The sequence below is a fragment of the Dermacentor variabilis genome, chromosome 7, assembly GCF_050947875.1.
Source record: "Dermacentor variabilis isolate Ectoservices chromosome 7, ASM5094787v1, whole genome shotgun sequence".
Classification (NCBI taxonomy): domain Eukaryota; kingdom Metazoa; phylum Arthropoda; class Arachnida; order Ixodida; family Ixodidae; genus Dermacentor; species Dermacentor variabilis.
Window position 1 is genome coordinate 121,847,866 of NC_134574.1, and position 18,237 is coordinate 121,866,102.

The window sequence follows — 18,237 nt, forward strand, 5'->3', positions numbered from 1 at the left end:
CTCCGTTATTGGTCAAAGGCTTGCGGGCTGTGCCCACTTCGTCTACCTGTCCCACAACGTCACAAACTTGCGGAAAGCTCATCACGTAAGCATGACGTGTGCGCTCTTAAGACGTATTAATACGCCCAACAAAACATTTTTTTCGGGATAGCCGGAGACTGCTCCATTCTGAATTGAATAAGTCTATTGCTCTGGCACTGGCTACACGGAGCTGATGGGCAGAAGGGATTGATTTGCATGTAATAAAATTATTCCGTGGCAGCATTACGTTGTCAAGCCCTATCGGCACATACACAGCATCGATTGGCCAAGTTTTCTTCGTTCAGGATCCGTTTTATCGCCATATTTATCCTTCCGTTGCACGCCGCCGCGATTTTTCAACCAGTCATGAAAGCTAAGCAAGGAGCAAGGAGTAAGTAAGCTCGGCACCGCGGCGAGTGCTAGGGCTATGGCGACTTCTTCGGCCGCGTCCGTGTGTCCTGTGGTCACCGTGCCGCTCGCAAGGCATTTGCCGGTGCGGTCTACAACCGCGATCGCGTGTGTGCTTCCCCCTCCTCCTCTATGAAGCATTCTTTATTTAAGTGATGGCAAAACAAGGCAGCCGTGCTAAGTTTTCGGCACCTTCAAGTAGCAAGTGCATAGTCTATCAGATTTAGCCTCTCCCTCTGATACGCTGCCGTCGCAGGTCTGTGGGATGTCACCGCTTATTCCAGCCGGAAGGTGCACGACGTGCAACGTGAGTAGCCAATAATAGCCAGAGCAAGTACAAGCGAGTACGGCACTTCAATAAGGGCAAGTCCGCCGAAAATATTTATGATAAAAAGGTGTCTTTTGCTCGGTGTATTGGCTGTGCTCCCGATTTCCACTCCAATAATCAGAGAGAAATCCTGCGGCCATTACGCAAGTATATACGGTAGTCGGCATTCAACTGTTTTCCCTGCTCCGCTTGATAATCCCTCAATCAATACACCTTGCATTATGCAATAGGGGCGCTAAACCCGGGTCCGACTAGCTAAGGAGTGAGCCACCTTGTTGCTGCGAATCAACTGACTTCTCGGTCTGTAATTCAAGACAAATTGTAGCGTGACATGAAGCTTTTTGTGTGATTAAAGTGTTCTTTGAATGGAAGGAGGCGGAACCGTACGTGCGAAATCGCGAAGGGACTCGTGCCTGACCCAGAGAATAGTGATCGCGAATGTCTTGTGCAATACAGTGTGAACGCTTCCGCTATGAGTAGGATATCCTCATCGGTAAGTGCGCAGAATGTTTAGGTGCTCCGTAAGCGCTTTCTTGGAGATCTATGACCGTCGTCGTGGTTAGCGTGAGAGCGTGAAAGGAGTACATGTCGTGCCGTACAGTTGCTTTGTGAGTTGCATGGGCTCGCATTTAGGTTGCTTCTCGTCGCGCTTCCATATGGTAGGACATGGGTCGGATTTTGATTCAGACAATGGCGGTAAGCACGGCTGAGTGCTGCGTACTTGAAAGCCCGTGCTTAGAAAAAAGCTATTGTATTCACTGTGACGTAGTACTCCTGCTATAGGTGTTTAGAACTGCTCCCCACTGATCTATGGCGGGGCTTATCTCGTTACTAAAGCGCCTACGTGCGGGCTCTATACAGCGAGCCATGGCATGCGTTTGTCTACTAAACCTTGTTCCTGCCCCTCCGTAGGCGGCTCAGCCTAATAATAGCGACACACTCTTGCATTATTTTGGTAATGCTTGCGACCTGTAAGTTTACGGTATGCTGGCTGCTGCCGTGTTAGCTCAGTAGCCTGGCACTGCATTGCCACGGCGTCCGGTGCCTCCATCACACCTCCCTACATAATAATTCCCTGAAGCAAGCAGGAAGCTGTCACCAATACATGCGTTATGAAATTCTCAGCTGCACCGTTAGGGGTTATTGCTTCTCCCGTACTTCTTGCGCTAGAACTAGGCGCAGATAAATCTGTGGCAGTGTATTCAGCAAAGGTATATTGTGTTCAGGCCTCTTCGATGAATGTCACAAATTCTTATATTTTACCAAAGAGCTGTTTCTCGTAATCTGCATGGTCCTGGCAAGAACGTCAGCCAACCAGGCGCACAAGGAGAGCTGCAGGCAATCGCACTTCCATTGAGCAACTTCTAATCGTGGCGGCTTACACGGATCCTGTGGAATCAGTTCAGCAGTCTGTCGTAATCTAAAAAAGGGATCAAAATTCTCAATTTTGTCTTGACAAACGCATAAATGCTAACTTTATGATTGTAACACCGTAACGACGGTGAAAAAGGAGGCACTGCCAAAGACCTAAGGTAAGAAGGTAACTTTAATTTTCGCCGAACTTATGCCTTCAAAAAGAAGTAAGACTCAAAGCAATGTGATAGGGGCGACAATGATTTTTAGTCGTGGAAATATAATCTGTCTTTTGCAGGTCCGTGATTTACACATTAGTGATCGTGCATTCCAACATAATTCTTTGTTCTCACGTAACTTCTAGAGTGTACATGGAATCTGTTGGCAGACAATATTGTGTCTGTATAACAGATGGGAACGTTCGGCAAACTTCCGATACATGAAGGCGTGTTTTCGCAGCCCGATAGCATAGAAATAGTGGCTAGTGGATGTGAAATATGCTCGCTAGAAAAAGAGATACTGTCTACGCATGTGAATACAAAGTCTTTCTGAATTTAACGGGTACACACCGTGGGCTAATCTTGCTTTTGCTAATTAAATTTTGTTGGAAATTGGTGTTTGATATTTTTAATCACTTTCAGAGACACTTACGCGACAAGAAGCGCTCAAAATGTTATACGCTCGTTTTCGCGGGTTCCTCCGAAAAGTGCATTTCTCACAAATTTTAAATTTTACGAGAAGTTAGTAATTTAATTCGCAACATAGAAGCGAAATTAAAATTGTTGTCAGTTATGGGTCACATGAAAGTGTTTATACCTTACTTTTGCGCCATTTTGAAGCGGCAAAAACAAAGCAATTAAAAGGATCGACTGCTCCCATAGGAGGACCAAAAATGGCAAGAGTTTCAAATTTACAGGAACAATGGCCTGCAGAAATACTAACGGATGATATGGAGAAACGTTCATGCGCATAAGCTAAATATGCGCTCTCTGAAACAATGATAGAGTGCTCGTTTTCCCAGATTTTTTTTCTTAAATCACACGAGTATTCCAGTTTTTATGTTTCTGTAATCATGGTGCATTGTGCAGGCCCCATTGCTTTTATTTCGTTGATATAACAAGTATTCTCAGATTTAACAATCTAACAACATCCTTTAAAGATAGTTACTTATTCAAGCATTGTAGTGTACCATACTACCTTTATTCACTATGATTCACACAGTTATAAAATAACGGTTCAACTCACCAACTCCAAATTCGGCGAAAACAGGGGGAGCACTGGTATCTATAATTTATGGAGAAACTATAAACACTTGAGTTTACTAAGAAGTCTGCAAAAGATATATCGTATCCTCACCTGTATCCCTATTTTCCTGCGTCATACAATATTTGTCGATGGTTTCTACCTTATCTTTGGTGAACTGAGCATGGCACCTTATTCTTGATTAGAAAGAACAAGCACGTTTAAGGTAATATGTATGGAATTTCAAAACGCCTAGATTATTTTGGCGTTTGCAAAATAAATTGCACGCTAAAGCGCTCCGGTGCGTTCTCAACTGTGCTTGAATGTGCTAAACTTTGTCAGCGGCCCTAGCAAAAGTACGAAAGCCACCTAGACAATATTCAGCGAACAAGAACCGCTATGGCCAGTTTGTGCTCGACGCAAATTGAATGTGGATCGAACATTGCATCTGTAAAATACTCCTTTATGAAGCGTTTGCAATTGTTATGCGCGCATTTTGTCATATAAATTCCAGTGTGCCGAGAAAATTACCTTACGCAAGGCCTATATAGTATGATATTAAATAACCGTTATGAGCTATGTGGTTCCAAAACTAAATATATTTAGTTTATTCCTGTATGTGCAAAACAAGGCGCATTCAAGTGCTCCGTGGCGTCTATAATTTTGCTTTACAAATGCCATAAATTCATCACGGAGCCTTGGCATGTGTGATTTAGCCACCAATATGCACTTCAAATGAAGGGCAGACTATTGACAATCCCGGTGCCAAAGATAAATGTGTGTTGATTGGCTACAGCATTAAGCAAAAACAATATTGAGCAATTGTTTGATGGTATCACGCGGTCATTGTCAGGTATGTTTCCATATGTCCGCAGAAAGCTCTGCGTTATATAATATAAACCAGGCGCCTTCTTTATGTTTAATGATAAAGTAAATGCGAGTTCATTAACTGCATCTTTAGCCGAAAAAATTGTGACACAAGTGCTCCATGGCTTTTCCTTGCAAGATGTGTTTGCAGTGTTTCCCAGCTTCCCGAGAAAATTATAGGTTACGCAATTTTTAGATTTCTTGACAGCAAGGGGAACGTTATTGGTTCTGTTTTAGGCATGAAGTTGCACACGGATATTGACACGAAGTTTCTAAACAAATTGGTCACATGGAGCAACATTTACAAGTATGCTATTCGTTTAGACGCGACTGAGATTCGATTTAGACTGATCAGGCAAAATAGCTTTAGCAAAAATTGAGGTATGGTTCTGCAAGTCTGCTTTGTCACTTATTTGGCTACTTCTATCCAAAGAAATTTTGTTCTCTTTATTTTATAATTGATTCCATGGCAATTTTTTTATTATTTGGCGGTTAATCTTGTGGGAAATGTTTCCACTTTGGACGCCGTATAACTATCATACGACATGCGCTTTCCACCCTAAATTTGAGGCTCAGGTGACAGAGGCAGTGCTTATTTTCAAAATATACTCACATTAGAGAGGTTTTAATGAAAATAAGACGCACATTCATCATCAGTTTTTATCGAATGTCGCAACGCTACACCTGCCGATATACCTCGCTATACTGCAGCTTGGGCTTACGAATTGAAATTTACAGTGAAGCTGGTGTTTACCTTCCAGCAAATGAGGCGTGGAAAGAAACTTACCTAATTTCACTGAATTCCCCATAATCACTAAAAAAATTTCCAGCTCCATACAATGCCTCAGCGTTGTTTTTTTGTTTTTTATTTGCAGCTGGTCAGGAAGATGACCCCACTTGTCTTCTGTAGCCTTCCCGTGATGCTGTTCATTCTTTCCACTACATGCAAGTATATTACGAAGAAATATCACCTAAAACAGATAACGTGTCCTTTGCCCAACACAAAGAAAACCATCGAGTGTATTTTGTTGCCCTGGTCCTGCAACCTAACAGTTTTTTTCCAGAAGTAGAGGCCTAATACGTCTCTCACGGTAGCGCGATACCAATTTCATAATTTTTAGACAATATTGAACCTCAAGCCACCGCGAATGCTTCTCCTTTATGCATGGTTTTTGCCTCTTCACACGAGTTATCGTGTGTTGGCAGTTGGCTGCGGTACTATGGTACAACTTGGCGTGACACTATGGGCCACCGGCTTTGTGCTCGAACAGACAACCTTTGCCAATCGCTAACTGCTAGTGGCCCTGTGGCACTGCAGCACTGAACATCCTTCACCAATCACCCAGAATGGACATGTGGCGCTGTGTAGGTGCCTCGACAGGCACGCGGAATATGCACAAGAAATCGGAAACCAAAAATTGGGAAGTTGGCAGCGAAGACGTGAAGTCCACAGTTTAAACAACTGAGTGTAGTAAATGAAGTTAACAAGGTCATAAACATCCTCATGGATACTAGTCTGCATGAGATTATTTGTACATTGCTGTCCTTAGGCACTGCAAGTCACCTACCCTTTTTTTCTTTACTTGAACCTAAACGAATCGTTTTGTCAATGATTTCACAGCTTTTTTTGACAATGATTAATATGCAAAAAACATGTTTCAAGTCTCTCTTTTCCGGTAACTTTATTAGGTCTTTTACTTGTAGTCACGAGAGAGTGCGGGCGTCGGCCATCATTGTTTTCATCTTCCTCTGCTGAATCGTTTTCGGTGTTTCCCGTGCACTACGAGACATTCGCTTTTCCAGAATTCCAAAAAAGTAACTGGAGAATCAAGATCTGCAAAATCTAGGCAATAAAAATTTCTGAAACTGCCACACAATGTCTCAATTTAAAGAAAGATTAGGCAAGAGGACTTTCAAGTCGTCTGTGAGATATATATATATATATATATATATATATATATATATATATATATATATATAGAGAGAGAGAGAGAGAGAGAGAGAGCATGAATCATCTGCTACGATTGTAAGTTTCCTATGAATCAACGGCAGGCAGGCCGGCTGGTGGAAGGGGTGCAAGCGTGTGTTGGGGAAGGGGTTCAGGCAGGCATGTAGTCAGGTGGGAGAGCGAGCGGGTGAGCGGAAGCACGTGCATTCAGACCTCAATCCAGGAAGGCTTTAACATTTGGGAGCAGCCCCTACTCACCTCGAGCATTCGCGGAATAGGTTCACTTATGAGATCTCTAGCCTAGATTACGCATTTGCGGTGCTGAGCTTAAAACAAACCAGCGGTAGAGGAGCCTGCCGACGTCAGCTCTGCACAATTAGTAATCTAACTTTGGAGAAGGCTTGTGGTAACTTCCCGCGAACACTTCTGAACTACTTCGGAAGGTGGCAATGCAAGTGAAATTGCATCTGGAGACGTTCGACGAACTAGTTCTTTAACCGATGCATCGAGATCAGTACGGATTATGGTTTTCGACGAAAGAAGTAGGCCTTGTTTTCAAAGCTCTGAAGCTACAGCAACAAAGAATTGTTAAGCAGGAACAGCAGCTGACATAACTCCTCAGCTCACTAAGAAGTGAGAAGTCAGTCACAAAACTTTTAAAGCTTCAAATAATTGACGGCAGGTCTTCAAATAGAGGATGTCGGCTTTAGTTTAAGGATTTACGCAAGGTATGGATAAGTGCCACTAAAAAAGGGAAATAATACTAGCACCCCTTTTTTTAGTTGTGCTGGTCGCGTGGAATACTGCAATACACATAACTGACAATGCCAGTAACTCTCGAGACTAATGAAAAAAAAATAATTGACGGCAGTTTGGAAGAACCTAATGCAAAGAAAGGTTAATCGCGTGAAGTTTAAAGTTAGTTTAGTCATGACGTACGTGTAAAAACGCCTCCTTTTATAGCTGGCCGTTTCATTTCTTCCAACAGCTGCCATGTTAACCTTAATAGCTGACCGACTACATGTTTGTACCCTTAGGAAATTGAAAATATGATCGCATAAAACAACGTACAGACTATCAGAGCGCCTTCCATCATGCCATTTACTTCAGAGAAAACTCTCTACCACCTAGAACCCTCGCTTCAGACCGACCAACACAGATTGGCTCTGCCCTAATCACCCAGAGCCAAGCCACTCTGCCAGCTACACAAAGCAGTTTCAGTCGCGCACTCCCAAAGTTCCGATGAATAACATTGACGACGACGCTTCAGATGTTTTGTCGCCAAAAAACCAACAGAGAAAGGAGATCTGTTTTACTTGATGACCCCAGTTGAGGATGTTTATGTAACTTGCTCTAGCCTGCATCACTTTCCTGTCAAATGGGTAAGGGAAAGAGATACAAGCTTTATTGATGTGCTGGAGATATTATGTTGTGTTAGATTGATATGCTGTAGATATGCTGGAGAAATTATTACGGTCATTCGTGCTACACTTGTCAAGGGAACACTGTGAAATATAAACAGTATTCGTACATTACAATACTACTTTACCACTCCGAGGCATATAATAAATACACTATCGGCACAACTCATCTGACATTGTCACAATCAACTGTCTGCCAAATAAAATAACAGTTTTTAAGCAAAGCTAGGGCATAAAACACGAGTGTGCTGACTTTCTGAGGGCTTGTGGTGTGTTCTTACAAACCCCAGGGGCCTGCTGCCAGGAGACGCCGATTTCTGTGGTGTGGTGTATTGCAAGCCACCCTGAGACCTTTAGTGTAGCGAAAGACGTTGGCCTTGTCACAGGACTCATATTATATATATAGCATGTCGGCTGAAGCATGTCATGACATCGGCTGAAACAAGTTGCAATTGAATTTATGAACATTGTACGAAAGTACGCTCAAGTGTGCGTAGCAATATAGAAGATCTTATCGCTATTCCTAATGTATCCGCATGTGAGACAGTTTACAGAGTTCCATTTCAATTTATCACGCAATATATATGTATCTTCAATAAAAACATAGTGACACACCAAAGCGGGGTGTTTATCCCCCTACCACGGCACTGACACTTAGTACAGTAAATTTTTTGTGCCCCTAACGCAAAGGCATTACGAGCAAGCTTCTGCAAGCGACAAGGCCGTATTTGCTAGGGCGTGCGGACATACAGAGTGCAGCGGGCAACAGCAGAAACACGCGCATAGTTGTGTTACAAACGAATGATATTCAACAAACTGAAAGCCACCTTGCCTCGGTACAAGCCAAGTCGCGCATAGACTGCTCCAGGTGCCACAACTCTTGGTGTTAGTAACAAGTTTCTTCATCATTTATGAATTAAGCAGCTAGCTCGACAGTGCAGCAGTTTGATAACCTTATCTCATGTTCATCCTACCCCGCGGGTGTGGCGAAGGTATAACGTCACTAGAAAAGAGAAGCGGCATGGCGATGATGGAATGACGACAATAGAATAACGTTTCTCATATAACGACCGCAGTACAACTGTGTGACGATGTCATGGCACTCTGAAAGTGAGAAGACTAGGTTCGCGAAGGCTATAGTATGCTGAAAGAATACAGCGAGAAACTTGCAAGACAGGCTCAAGCTCAAGACTGCAACAAATGTGTCAGGTTATATGCGCCTCGCAGTGAAGAGCTTCTAGCAGATGTTATAGGAGATGAGATACAGTTACCTCTGGTGTGTTGTGACATCTATGTTGGATGGAAATCCTGGTTTGAAGTACCTAAAAAGCATAAGCATTTTTTCTATGTCAATATCTTGGCATGCGCTCCTCTGTTCGGTACTTTGCCAGAAGTCTCTATCGGGCCTTTAGAAAACCTCAAGCTTTGGGAGTAAAACAAACGAGACCCAGAAGAAGAGAAGTACAGTAAGCAGATGAAAATCAATATCTACTATAGGCACCGCTCGGACATTTCACAGATTCAAGTAACACACATTAATTTGGTAACTACCAAGAAGGGACGGCGTTCGTATTCATTGTAGCTATATTTATTTTTACCACCAGCACCCCCTCTATCTACGAAAAGAGTAACCGGTTTAAGTGCAACATATTAATGTTTCTGATTTTGGACGAAGACTGAATATTGAAGTCATTTTCTCGTATCAGTGAATGCGACTCGGTTTAATTTCCTTTATTTAAAACGTTTTTCAATGTTGCCAAACCGGGGTTAGCAAAATCATATCTCTAAGCGGGAACATATGGGTTCATTGGTTTTAAATAGCATTATGAAACATCGTTCCATCATTGTCCCTCTCGGCTCGTTCGTGCTTGTTTGCGCGCTTTAGCTATGGTTCATAATGCTTAGAAAAAGAAACCTGGACGGGTGATGTGGTATATATGAGCCATTTATGGAAGGTTAAGATGCGCAACAGCCACGTAACTGGACAAAGTAAAACAGAGTTAGAATAAAGCGGAAATACATCATGATGAAGTTGTGCAAGAAGTTATTACCACTATGAATGATGACGTAAGGGCCACAGCAAAGCTTTGTATAATGTGCTAAATCTGGGAACGCTACATATCTTATACAGGATGTGTTCAGAATAACACAAACAAATAGAGTTGTTTAATTGAGCGTTATGCCGTGAAAGTGTTTCGACAAGTCACGACCGAGCTTTGCTTACGCAATAAACATGAAAGAATATCATATAAAGACGCAGTATAGATTTTCGGTGGCTATCTACATCCACTCAAAATATTTTTAAACAGCAAATATGCGCTAGAGCTGCTGTAATTAGCCACATCAAAAAATTAGAATAGGTTATCTGTTCGTTTGTTAACCTCGCTTTCTTTGTCTGCGAATGGTGATTTGTAGCGCACTTTTATTGCTGCAAGTAAACTGCGCTGAAATATTATAGATTACGTAGAAATGATAGGTTCCATTGTCTGCAAATTACTGGGCCACTTCAGTCACATCTTTTCGTGATCACACGTTGGCGGAAAAGACAAGCCAATTTGGCTTTTGTTTTGATGCGGTAGAAATAAGGGATATATCATAGCAATCATGAAATAATAGCACTAACGTCAACAATTCCTCTAAGATTCCTTAAGGTTTGCATTAAAGGAACTTTCCTGTGTGTCTCTGTTCTTATGTTTTTTAGCGGCAAGTCCCTGTTCGAGGGGACTGGTGTGTGGCTTCAAGGAGGAACCCATTTGTCCGAACCCTCAAAGGCCATGCAACTGTTCCTGTGGTAAGAATATTGATGAGAAAAACCTAGTACTACAGGAATGTATTATCTACGTGTCCTTTTAAAAATAGCATATTTTTTTTCTTTCGGACGCTAGCTTCAACAAATATATTTGTCAGATATATCCTACATTACCGTGGTGTTCACAGCAAGTCATCGTTTAAATTAAGGGGCTATTAAACGATAAACTTCCTGCCTGCTTTTGTTTATGCACCATCTTACATTTTTGCCTTTTTCTACCACCTCGCAAAAGCCTCTGCTAAACTATGACATACACACGTCTTTCTTGTTTAATATTGAGTATTTTCCGGCTGATGCCGATGGCGGCAGGTAGGTACGGTGGTCCCTGGCTTTGTCTGGCAAATCGAAAAATTACGATGCCTAACCGTTCAATCATACTACGGCACTGTTGTGTGTTGGACGCGTTCTGATCAATTATAAAGCGAAACTTTCTTTTCCTCTTCATTCAACTTTCCCACTACTGCCTCTGTTGCTGCTGCTGTCAGACCTACCACGTCGGGCAGGGGGGGTTCTGCTTCCATTTATCGTCCTGATTTCAAAAGTTGCGAGGCGGCCTATCGGCATCGCTCTCACTCATCAGCGTTGCTGGAGGAAGGATCGCTACTTTTTAGACGCTGCTCAGATCGGAAAATTCTGCTTACTAAATATCTACCTGCTCTAGGAAGTAACCACTGCAGGTGTAAACACCACCGAGGGTGCGCTGTGCGTTGGGCCATAAAAAACTAGGTCCTTAAAAATTGGTTGTCAGTGCCTTTAATGCTTCATTTAGGCGGAAGAACGCCAAAGGGATTTTTTGGCCAAATGTGGAAGTAGTCTTCCGGAAAAAGTGTCGGATTTAATTAAACCAACAATTTATTTGCATTAACATTAGCAATGGGGAAAATGGAAGAAATGTGACTATTACCTTAACAATGCTGATGCAAAAAGTTCTGCAAGCGCACAATTTTATGCTGGTTGCCTAAGCAAATAAACGTAGGAAATTATAACATTAACCTGTGACGTCATTTGAAAAAAACCGAGCAAGTAGAATATTCTAAAATAGGATTTGACACAAAATCCTGTTTGACACTAGACTAAAAATATTACTTTGGAACAACATTTGCATGTGTTAAAAAATTCTTATTTTTCAGAACCCTTTAGAAGAAAAATTTTGCTTGTACCTTGTTCTCACAATCTTCAACGTGCCCTATTCCTTTCGAGAGAATAAGCCATGACCACTTTTGGGGCATGGGGAGTTTCATGGGGAATTACTCTTATGCTATGGGCATGCACGTAGCCAGGAATTTTTGCCGGGGCAGGGGGGGGCACTTGCTGAAGGCCTTGAGTATTTGAGGAAAGCACCTAGTTTTGGTAATTATTTCCGGTAAAGATCGCAGTATGTAAAATATGTGCCTTTTTAAATACTATTTGATTATTACTTTTACATATTTATTTTTTAATGAACCTACCTAATGATATATTTTTATTCAGACGACTCGTGTCAATATATTTTATTATTAAAATAAAACACACTTACTCACCAAAAAATAAAAAGTCGACGAGTGGGAATATTTGTTTTAATAAGGCACACTGAAGAAGAACATCATCTGGCGTCTGGCGTGGTACGGTGAGCACTAATCTTGTCAGGTCCCAGAAGTCCGTGGCGTGGTGCGCCTATTTACTTCAAAGTCGACTCTTTAAGTTCGGAAGCCCAAAACACAAGTTTCCGTGCCTTCTTCGTAAACGTAGCGCTTGCGTGGCTCACGTCAACGGACTCTCTGTTGGGAGACATCAGGGCTAACCCATCCAATCGTTCCTCAACAGAGCTGTTGCAAAGGTTCATATTGAGACGCTTCAACGTCGAAAAGCTTCTCTAAGCTGCCGCTGTGGTGACAGGAAATGTGACGAGCATCTTGAGCAGAGTGCTGATGATAAAGGGCCTCGGTTGCATACTTCGGCAGCTTTTCTGCGGGCGTTGCTTGTCACTTCTACTTCTATAACTTCCCCTCTCCTTTGATCACTTCGAGGTTTTTGGGTTCCATGTCCGCCATGTAGGATTCGACTGTCGGTAGTAGCGACTCCAAGCTGCTCGGCAGCACGAGTCGAATTCATCAGCACGAGTTGAAGACTGTACAACATCGCCCTGTGAGCCGTGAAGCTCTCGGTCAATGCAGACCACAAGTCGTCCAAATACGCGACGAAGCAGGCACGTCTGTAATATTCTTCCGGAGGAGAGGAAGCATTGTTTTCCAGGTGCTTCTTAAACCGATTTTCCTCGATCTCTCTGGCTGAACGCCGAATCCTTTCGCCGTTGCTTCACATCATCCAAATACCTCCTTGAACTGATCATGAGCATCTTCTCTGATGTCGCTAAGCTGTTTCAGCACCAAGTCTATATGCTCGAGGGTGACGCTCACGTCCATAACATTGCCTTGCAGGTATTCAGACAAACGACGCGTTACACTGAGAAAATTTTCGCTCACTGGGAGAGAGACAACAAAATTGAAGCTGCACATACGACTGTGAAGTCCGGAGCAGTAAAATTTTTCCCAGTTGCGCTCTTCATAAATACTTCCAGTGACTCGACGATGTCAGTCAACGCTTCAATGAAGAGAATTATGGCTTCGTGCCACTCAACCTACCTGGTCAAGCAGTACTTATCACGGCGTGAAAATGTGCCTGACTAAGACTCGAGGTGCTTCTTAAGAACATGGGTCCTTTTTTGAGGAGCCTCTGAAATGCAAACATATTTCGCTAATCGTTGCGAAAGCGTTTCCAGTGTCACTTACCTTAGAGGCATCGTTCAAGCAAATGATTATTGAATGTGAAGAGCAGTACGTATACACTGCTGAAGAATACGCCTCACAAATTAGGGCCTGCACTCCACAAAATGAAACACTCATGTAAGCGGCTTCACCATAGCAGTGACCTCTCATACCCTTATGATGTAAACTGAGGCGAAGCAGCTAAATTTTTAACGTTTCCGCCCGACGTCGTCCGCTGACATCAGAAACTGGCACAAAAGCAAGAAAATCTTCTTCGATGTTCGTCGTTTCATGCTCCACATACCGTATACAGAGGCAGAAGTCCCTAGTTTATGTGCCGTCAGTTGTGCCATTGGTGAGAACGGAAAAAAATCCCGACTTGTTCACAGCTTGAGCGATCTGTCTCGGGCTTCCTTGCCAATACTCGCGGTCAACTGATCGCGCCCCCCCTCGCCCGGTAGCGCAGCAGTGCTATAAAATTTCCGCCATTTTTTGCAGGCTCTTCCACTGTAAGTCTGCCGGAATCTCTGTCTCCCCCTGAGCAGGATTTCTTGCCGACCACAAAGAAGTACTATTTCAATGACTGTCTACAGCAGTGCCTTCTTTTTTTCTGATTCAATTTTTGTGCACATGTTCAGCTCAAGACGAATGTTGTCCATTTTTCCATGAGTCACTTGACTGTGCCACGATCGTTGGGTTTTCCGTGTACTGTGTTTTCGCGTGGTTTTCCAATACTTAAATTGCATTTTTCCACTTTGTAAAGGGTGAATTGATCAGACTTCATGAAGTTTCATGAGCACATTTTTCCTGTTCCGGATTTCGTACAAAAGAGGATGCAGACCTTGCCGAAAACGCCTTTTGGTACGTCTGAATAGGCAAGCCACTGGAAACGTTGCAGCCAGTTCAGCTGTAATTTTTGCCTTTTCTTGTGCTTTGATAGAGAAACTTCTAAGTCGTGCCTAGAACAAGGTGTCCACGTGCTCGTGAAGGTGCATTCTGTCGTGTCTTCGGCAAGGTTCGGGCAGCCTACGTAGATTCCAATATAATTTTGATTAGGCGGTTCCTTCAGCTTGAGAGGCAGTCTTTCTGAAGAAGATGGTCCAGCGATTTTCTCGTCGTGGGCGACCGCAGCTGTCAAATTAGTACCGGTCTCATCCTCTTCGTAGGACCGCCCAGGTACTACGTGCTAAACAAATATTGCCGCTTGGAAAGAACAACGTCGCAGCTCGAACCCTCCTGAAATTATACGTCTAAAACAAACTTTTTGTTAATTCTGGAAGCAAACTCGACATGAGTAATGTTGATGCAGTTGTATATGTTGGCACCACGCGTTCTATTATACTCTCACGCTCATCGAAAATTGCACTAATCTGCGAAGCTATCTTCGGAAGCTTGTTGAAGTAGCTCATTAGGGTTGTACCTTGCCGCTTTTTTTTTCTTGCTCAGAATGATGAAACCCAGAGCACACCACACATAAGAGTGCGAACACGCGTAATATTCTCGGCTAAACACGAGATGAACTGCAGTGCGTCTTCTCTGCTTCCACTGCGACAGGCTCTGAATTTGAATCAGTGGCTCCCCCTGTGGTGCCGCGTCGCACCTTTTGCTTGATCCGTGCAACGCCGGCAAGGTCGCTTACGCGGCGGCCAGTCGGCCGATGTACTCAGCGCCCTAGGACATGGGCACGGAAAGATCTGCTATGTCTTGCACATGGTGAACAGCTGCTGACAAGTTTCTTTGCGCAGCGGGGTGGCGCAAGCCTTGCTGGAGAAGCCCGCCATATAACTTCCTGGGCTATATATATATATATATATATATATATATATATATATATATATATATATATATATATATATATGCTGCAATTTGCTCGAGGCCATGAGGCTAAATGCTAAAAGCTCGTGTACTTAGATTGAGGGCAAGGTAAAGGGCCCCAGGTGAGCAAGGAAATTCTGAAACCCTCTAATGGTGTGCGCGTCATTGAATTATGAATAATTTAATATTAGATGTGATTCTTTGAGTGCCTGAGAGACATTTAAGGTAAACACCTCAGTCAAGCATGTGTGCGATCTCAGGAAGCAATGTCAAGAAATAAATATTCCTTCCTTATCATGGCCAATATTTTTCAAAGCTCAAGCAACGAACACGGAACCAAAGGAAGGTCATTCACAGAACAGGCGTTACTTTCAACGGTTTATTCGACAACGTCGGCATGAAATATGCATGCCATGCTCTTTGTTTGTGATCTGAAAAATATTTGTCAATTATGCACCAGCTAGGCCCACAGGAAGTTTTTCCACTCCTAACATGGTTTATTCGGCCGAAAAATCGTCTAGGCAGTTCACGTTTTTTATTTCTTTATCAGAAGTGAGGCTAAAGCTTCTGAAAAGAAATATCACCGTATCCATTTATTTGACACCCGAAAAAAATTCTGAATTTCGGGTGTGGCCGCGTGCGGTCGCAGTCATCGAAAGTATAGTGCTTGTCTGTCTCCCTTCCTGTGTCTGTGGGAAAAAGCTTCCGCGCTAAAACACTAAATAAAAGTATTACTGTGATTTATAACTGCGTTAGGTCGCCTGTTTCTCACTGTATAAATGTTCGCTATTACTCCTGCAACAGCATAAGAAAAAGTAATTTTTGTGTTATAAACAAAATTTTTAACCATGCGTTGGCGTGCCAGAGTGTACACACTTTTAAATGTATGTGCCTGATGTGACCCAATAAGGTAAACAAGGAAAAACATTTTTACAGCTCATATACTGTGTTTCAGTGTATTAAGAAAGAAAATATAATAGAATACTCTAATCAGCATCAAAACATTTCTACCAAAGAATGCCCTGCATAATTTCAGAAACCCTTGATTTTTCCAGCTACCTTTCATTATGACTGTATTTCCAAATTACAGGCCAACCTGCATCTCAACCTTCGCCATGCAGTGGGGTAATAAGCATTGGTAAGTAAATGAAGATCTAGCCGTAGTCGACCTACAGCAACATTTCAACGCGTTCCATCAATAATGAGGACTTCACTTGAATGAGGAAGCGCTGTAAAATAAGGGACAGACGCCATACGCTAATATATGACGTCAACTGGCTTGCCCTATTCGGAAGCATTCACAACAATTCTAACCGTTTTAATATTCTACAGAACGGTGAGCTATTCGCAGAAAACATCATTTACTTTCCAGTTGTAACGGTATCTTTAATATAACAAGTTATTCAAAGCTGTAGTACATAAACGATCAAAATTAATCGGCATTATGTATGTTACGATTTCTAAACCGGTCGAATTTTCTGCAATGTATTGCTGAATTTTGATTATGTGTTATGTTCAGGTGAAACATCTCGTTGCTTGCTGAATTCATATATTTCGTTTATCTTCATCATTGTGTCTGTCAAATTGCAAATGCCTAGCAAATGGAAACACTGCCTGCAGAAACCCCAGATTTCGGTTTCCACATTGAAAAATAAATAACATTTAATGAGAGTGATCATAGTCAAAACCTTCGCGCAGATAAAGCATGATTTATGCATCAGTTTTGCTGTTACAGCAGAACTTCGGCCAGCAACATTTTATAGCATTCAGGTTTATTTTTTCATTTTTACCTTAGGAGTTGCATCTGAAACCTATATAGAAGACTCCCTCGGTAAGTTTTTTATACATTTTCTTGCAACTTTTGTAAAATTACTAAAAAAAGATATCAAATTGTGCTCTCAAAGTATAGAAGTATGTTACTGAAAAAAAAGCATCAGATCAATTATGGGTAAATCGCAAATTCTTGCTTGATGAAGCTGGAGTTGTCGCTACAAGTTTCTGCGTGCGATTTCTTTAATCTCAAAAGAAACTAACGAGTAGTTGAAAGAACTTTTGATTTGAAGGAAATCCAGCAAGCCACCGAGTGGAATTTCCCTAAGGTGAACAGTAAGTTTAGACGAAGGCGGTTGTGAATTCGTCTGGAGCTTTTTCACAGTGTCTAGTGTGCCTGCACATGGACAAAAAGAGAACAAAATCAAAGTTATACATTGCACAAAATTGAAATGCCAGCACCTCCTCCTTAGCAGCATAGCTTCACTGCCATCAAAAAGATAACGATAGCTTGATTATAAACAGGCCCTAATGGTGGGAATGTCACACAAGTAAGGTGCACTGAGAACTGATTTCGGTGTTTTGTTAGACAGAAGCTTGCGCGTCTGGATGGTGCCAGCAACTTTTTTTTTCAAAAGGAACGTTACACAAAACGCGGTAAATGGTATAGGTTGCACGCACACATGATACGTAGTGTAGTGAACGATGTTTATTGTTTATAATGCCATTATTTATTTTATGAGATGTAGCGCACTGTTTCTTAATAAATCATACGCACAAAATACCAATCTGTCAGAATCTGATACAGTAAAACTATTTAAGAAAACCCCACCATTCCTGTACGATGACGACGGTAGATAAAATGCACCATAAATAGGATCTACAAGGACTTCAAATAAATTATTACGCATGCTGTACATGGTAAGATTAGGTAGTTATAACACATTAACATAAAAGGCGTAGTTGTGAAAAAGAATCTAATTCATCAGCAACCTACTCATGAAGTTTATAGCCTAACGTTAGGGTTAAAGGGACTAATATTTGAAATTTACGGCACAGAACAACCGTGACATATAATTTATGCTCCTAAAACATTGAAGTAGCCGCCAAAAAAGAAAATTAAAATAAAGTATGCAGCAGATCCGTCCAGTTGGAATCTACATAAACGGAATCTCAATGTAAGGGTCCTAACACGAATACAAGCACGCACCCACGTAGACGCACACACAAGCGCAGGCGCACACGAATTATACCGAGCCATTGTTAAGCGCAGATGTTGGCTGCTAGAGAGTATTACGGACGCCTGGAACACATCATGGTTTCAGGGGGGCATGCGCATACTTACGTAGCGCAATTGGAATCCATTCTATCCGCAAATAGCCTTTTCTTCATCATTGCCTTGCAGCCGCGGATGCGCGATCACGATATTGTGCGTTTTCCTTTTCCCTCGGGCGGCCAACCCCACCGCTGCCACCGATGCGCAGAGGGAGCGCGATCTGGTGCTAGAGCAA

The 18,237-nt window shown here is 42.4% G+C and overlaps 1 protein-coding gene across 2 annotated transcripts in view; it reads left to right on the forward strand.

Annotated features, from left to right (window-relative positions):
* The window catches only part of LOC142587095 (uncharacterized), a 38,153-nt gene that overhangs the window by 4,322 nt on the left and 15,594 nt on the right, over positions 1-18,237 (forward strand). For both annotated transcript variants that reach the window (XM_075697981.1, XM_075697982.1), the window contains 4 exons: positions 5,095-5,164; positions 10,290-10,379; positions 16,047-16,094; positions 16,752-16,787. In XM_075697981.1, the coding sequence (XP_075554096.1) occupies positions 5,107-5,164; positions 10,290-10,379; positions 16,047-16,094; positions 16,752-16,787 (232 nt within the window). In that variant the 5' untranslated portion in view covers positions 5,095-5,106. The remainder of the gene's footprint in view (positions 1-5,094; positions 5,165-10,289; positions 10,380-16,046; positions 16,095-16,751; positions 16,788-18,237) is intronic.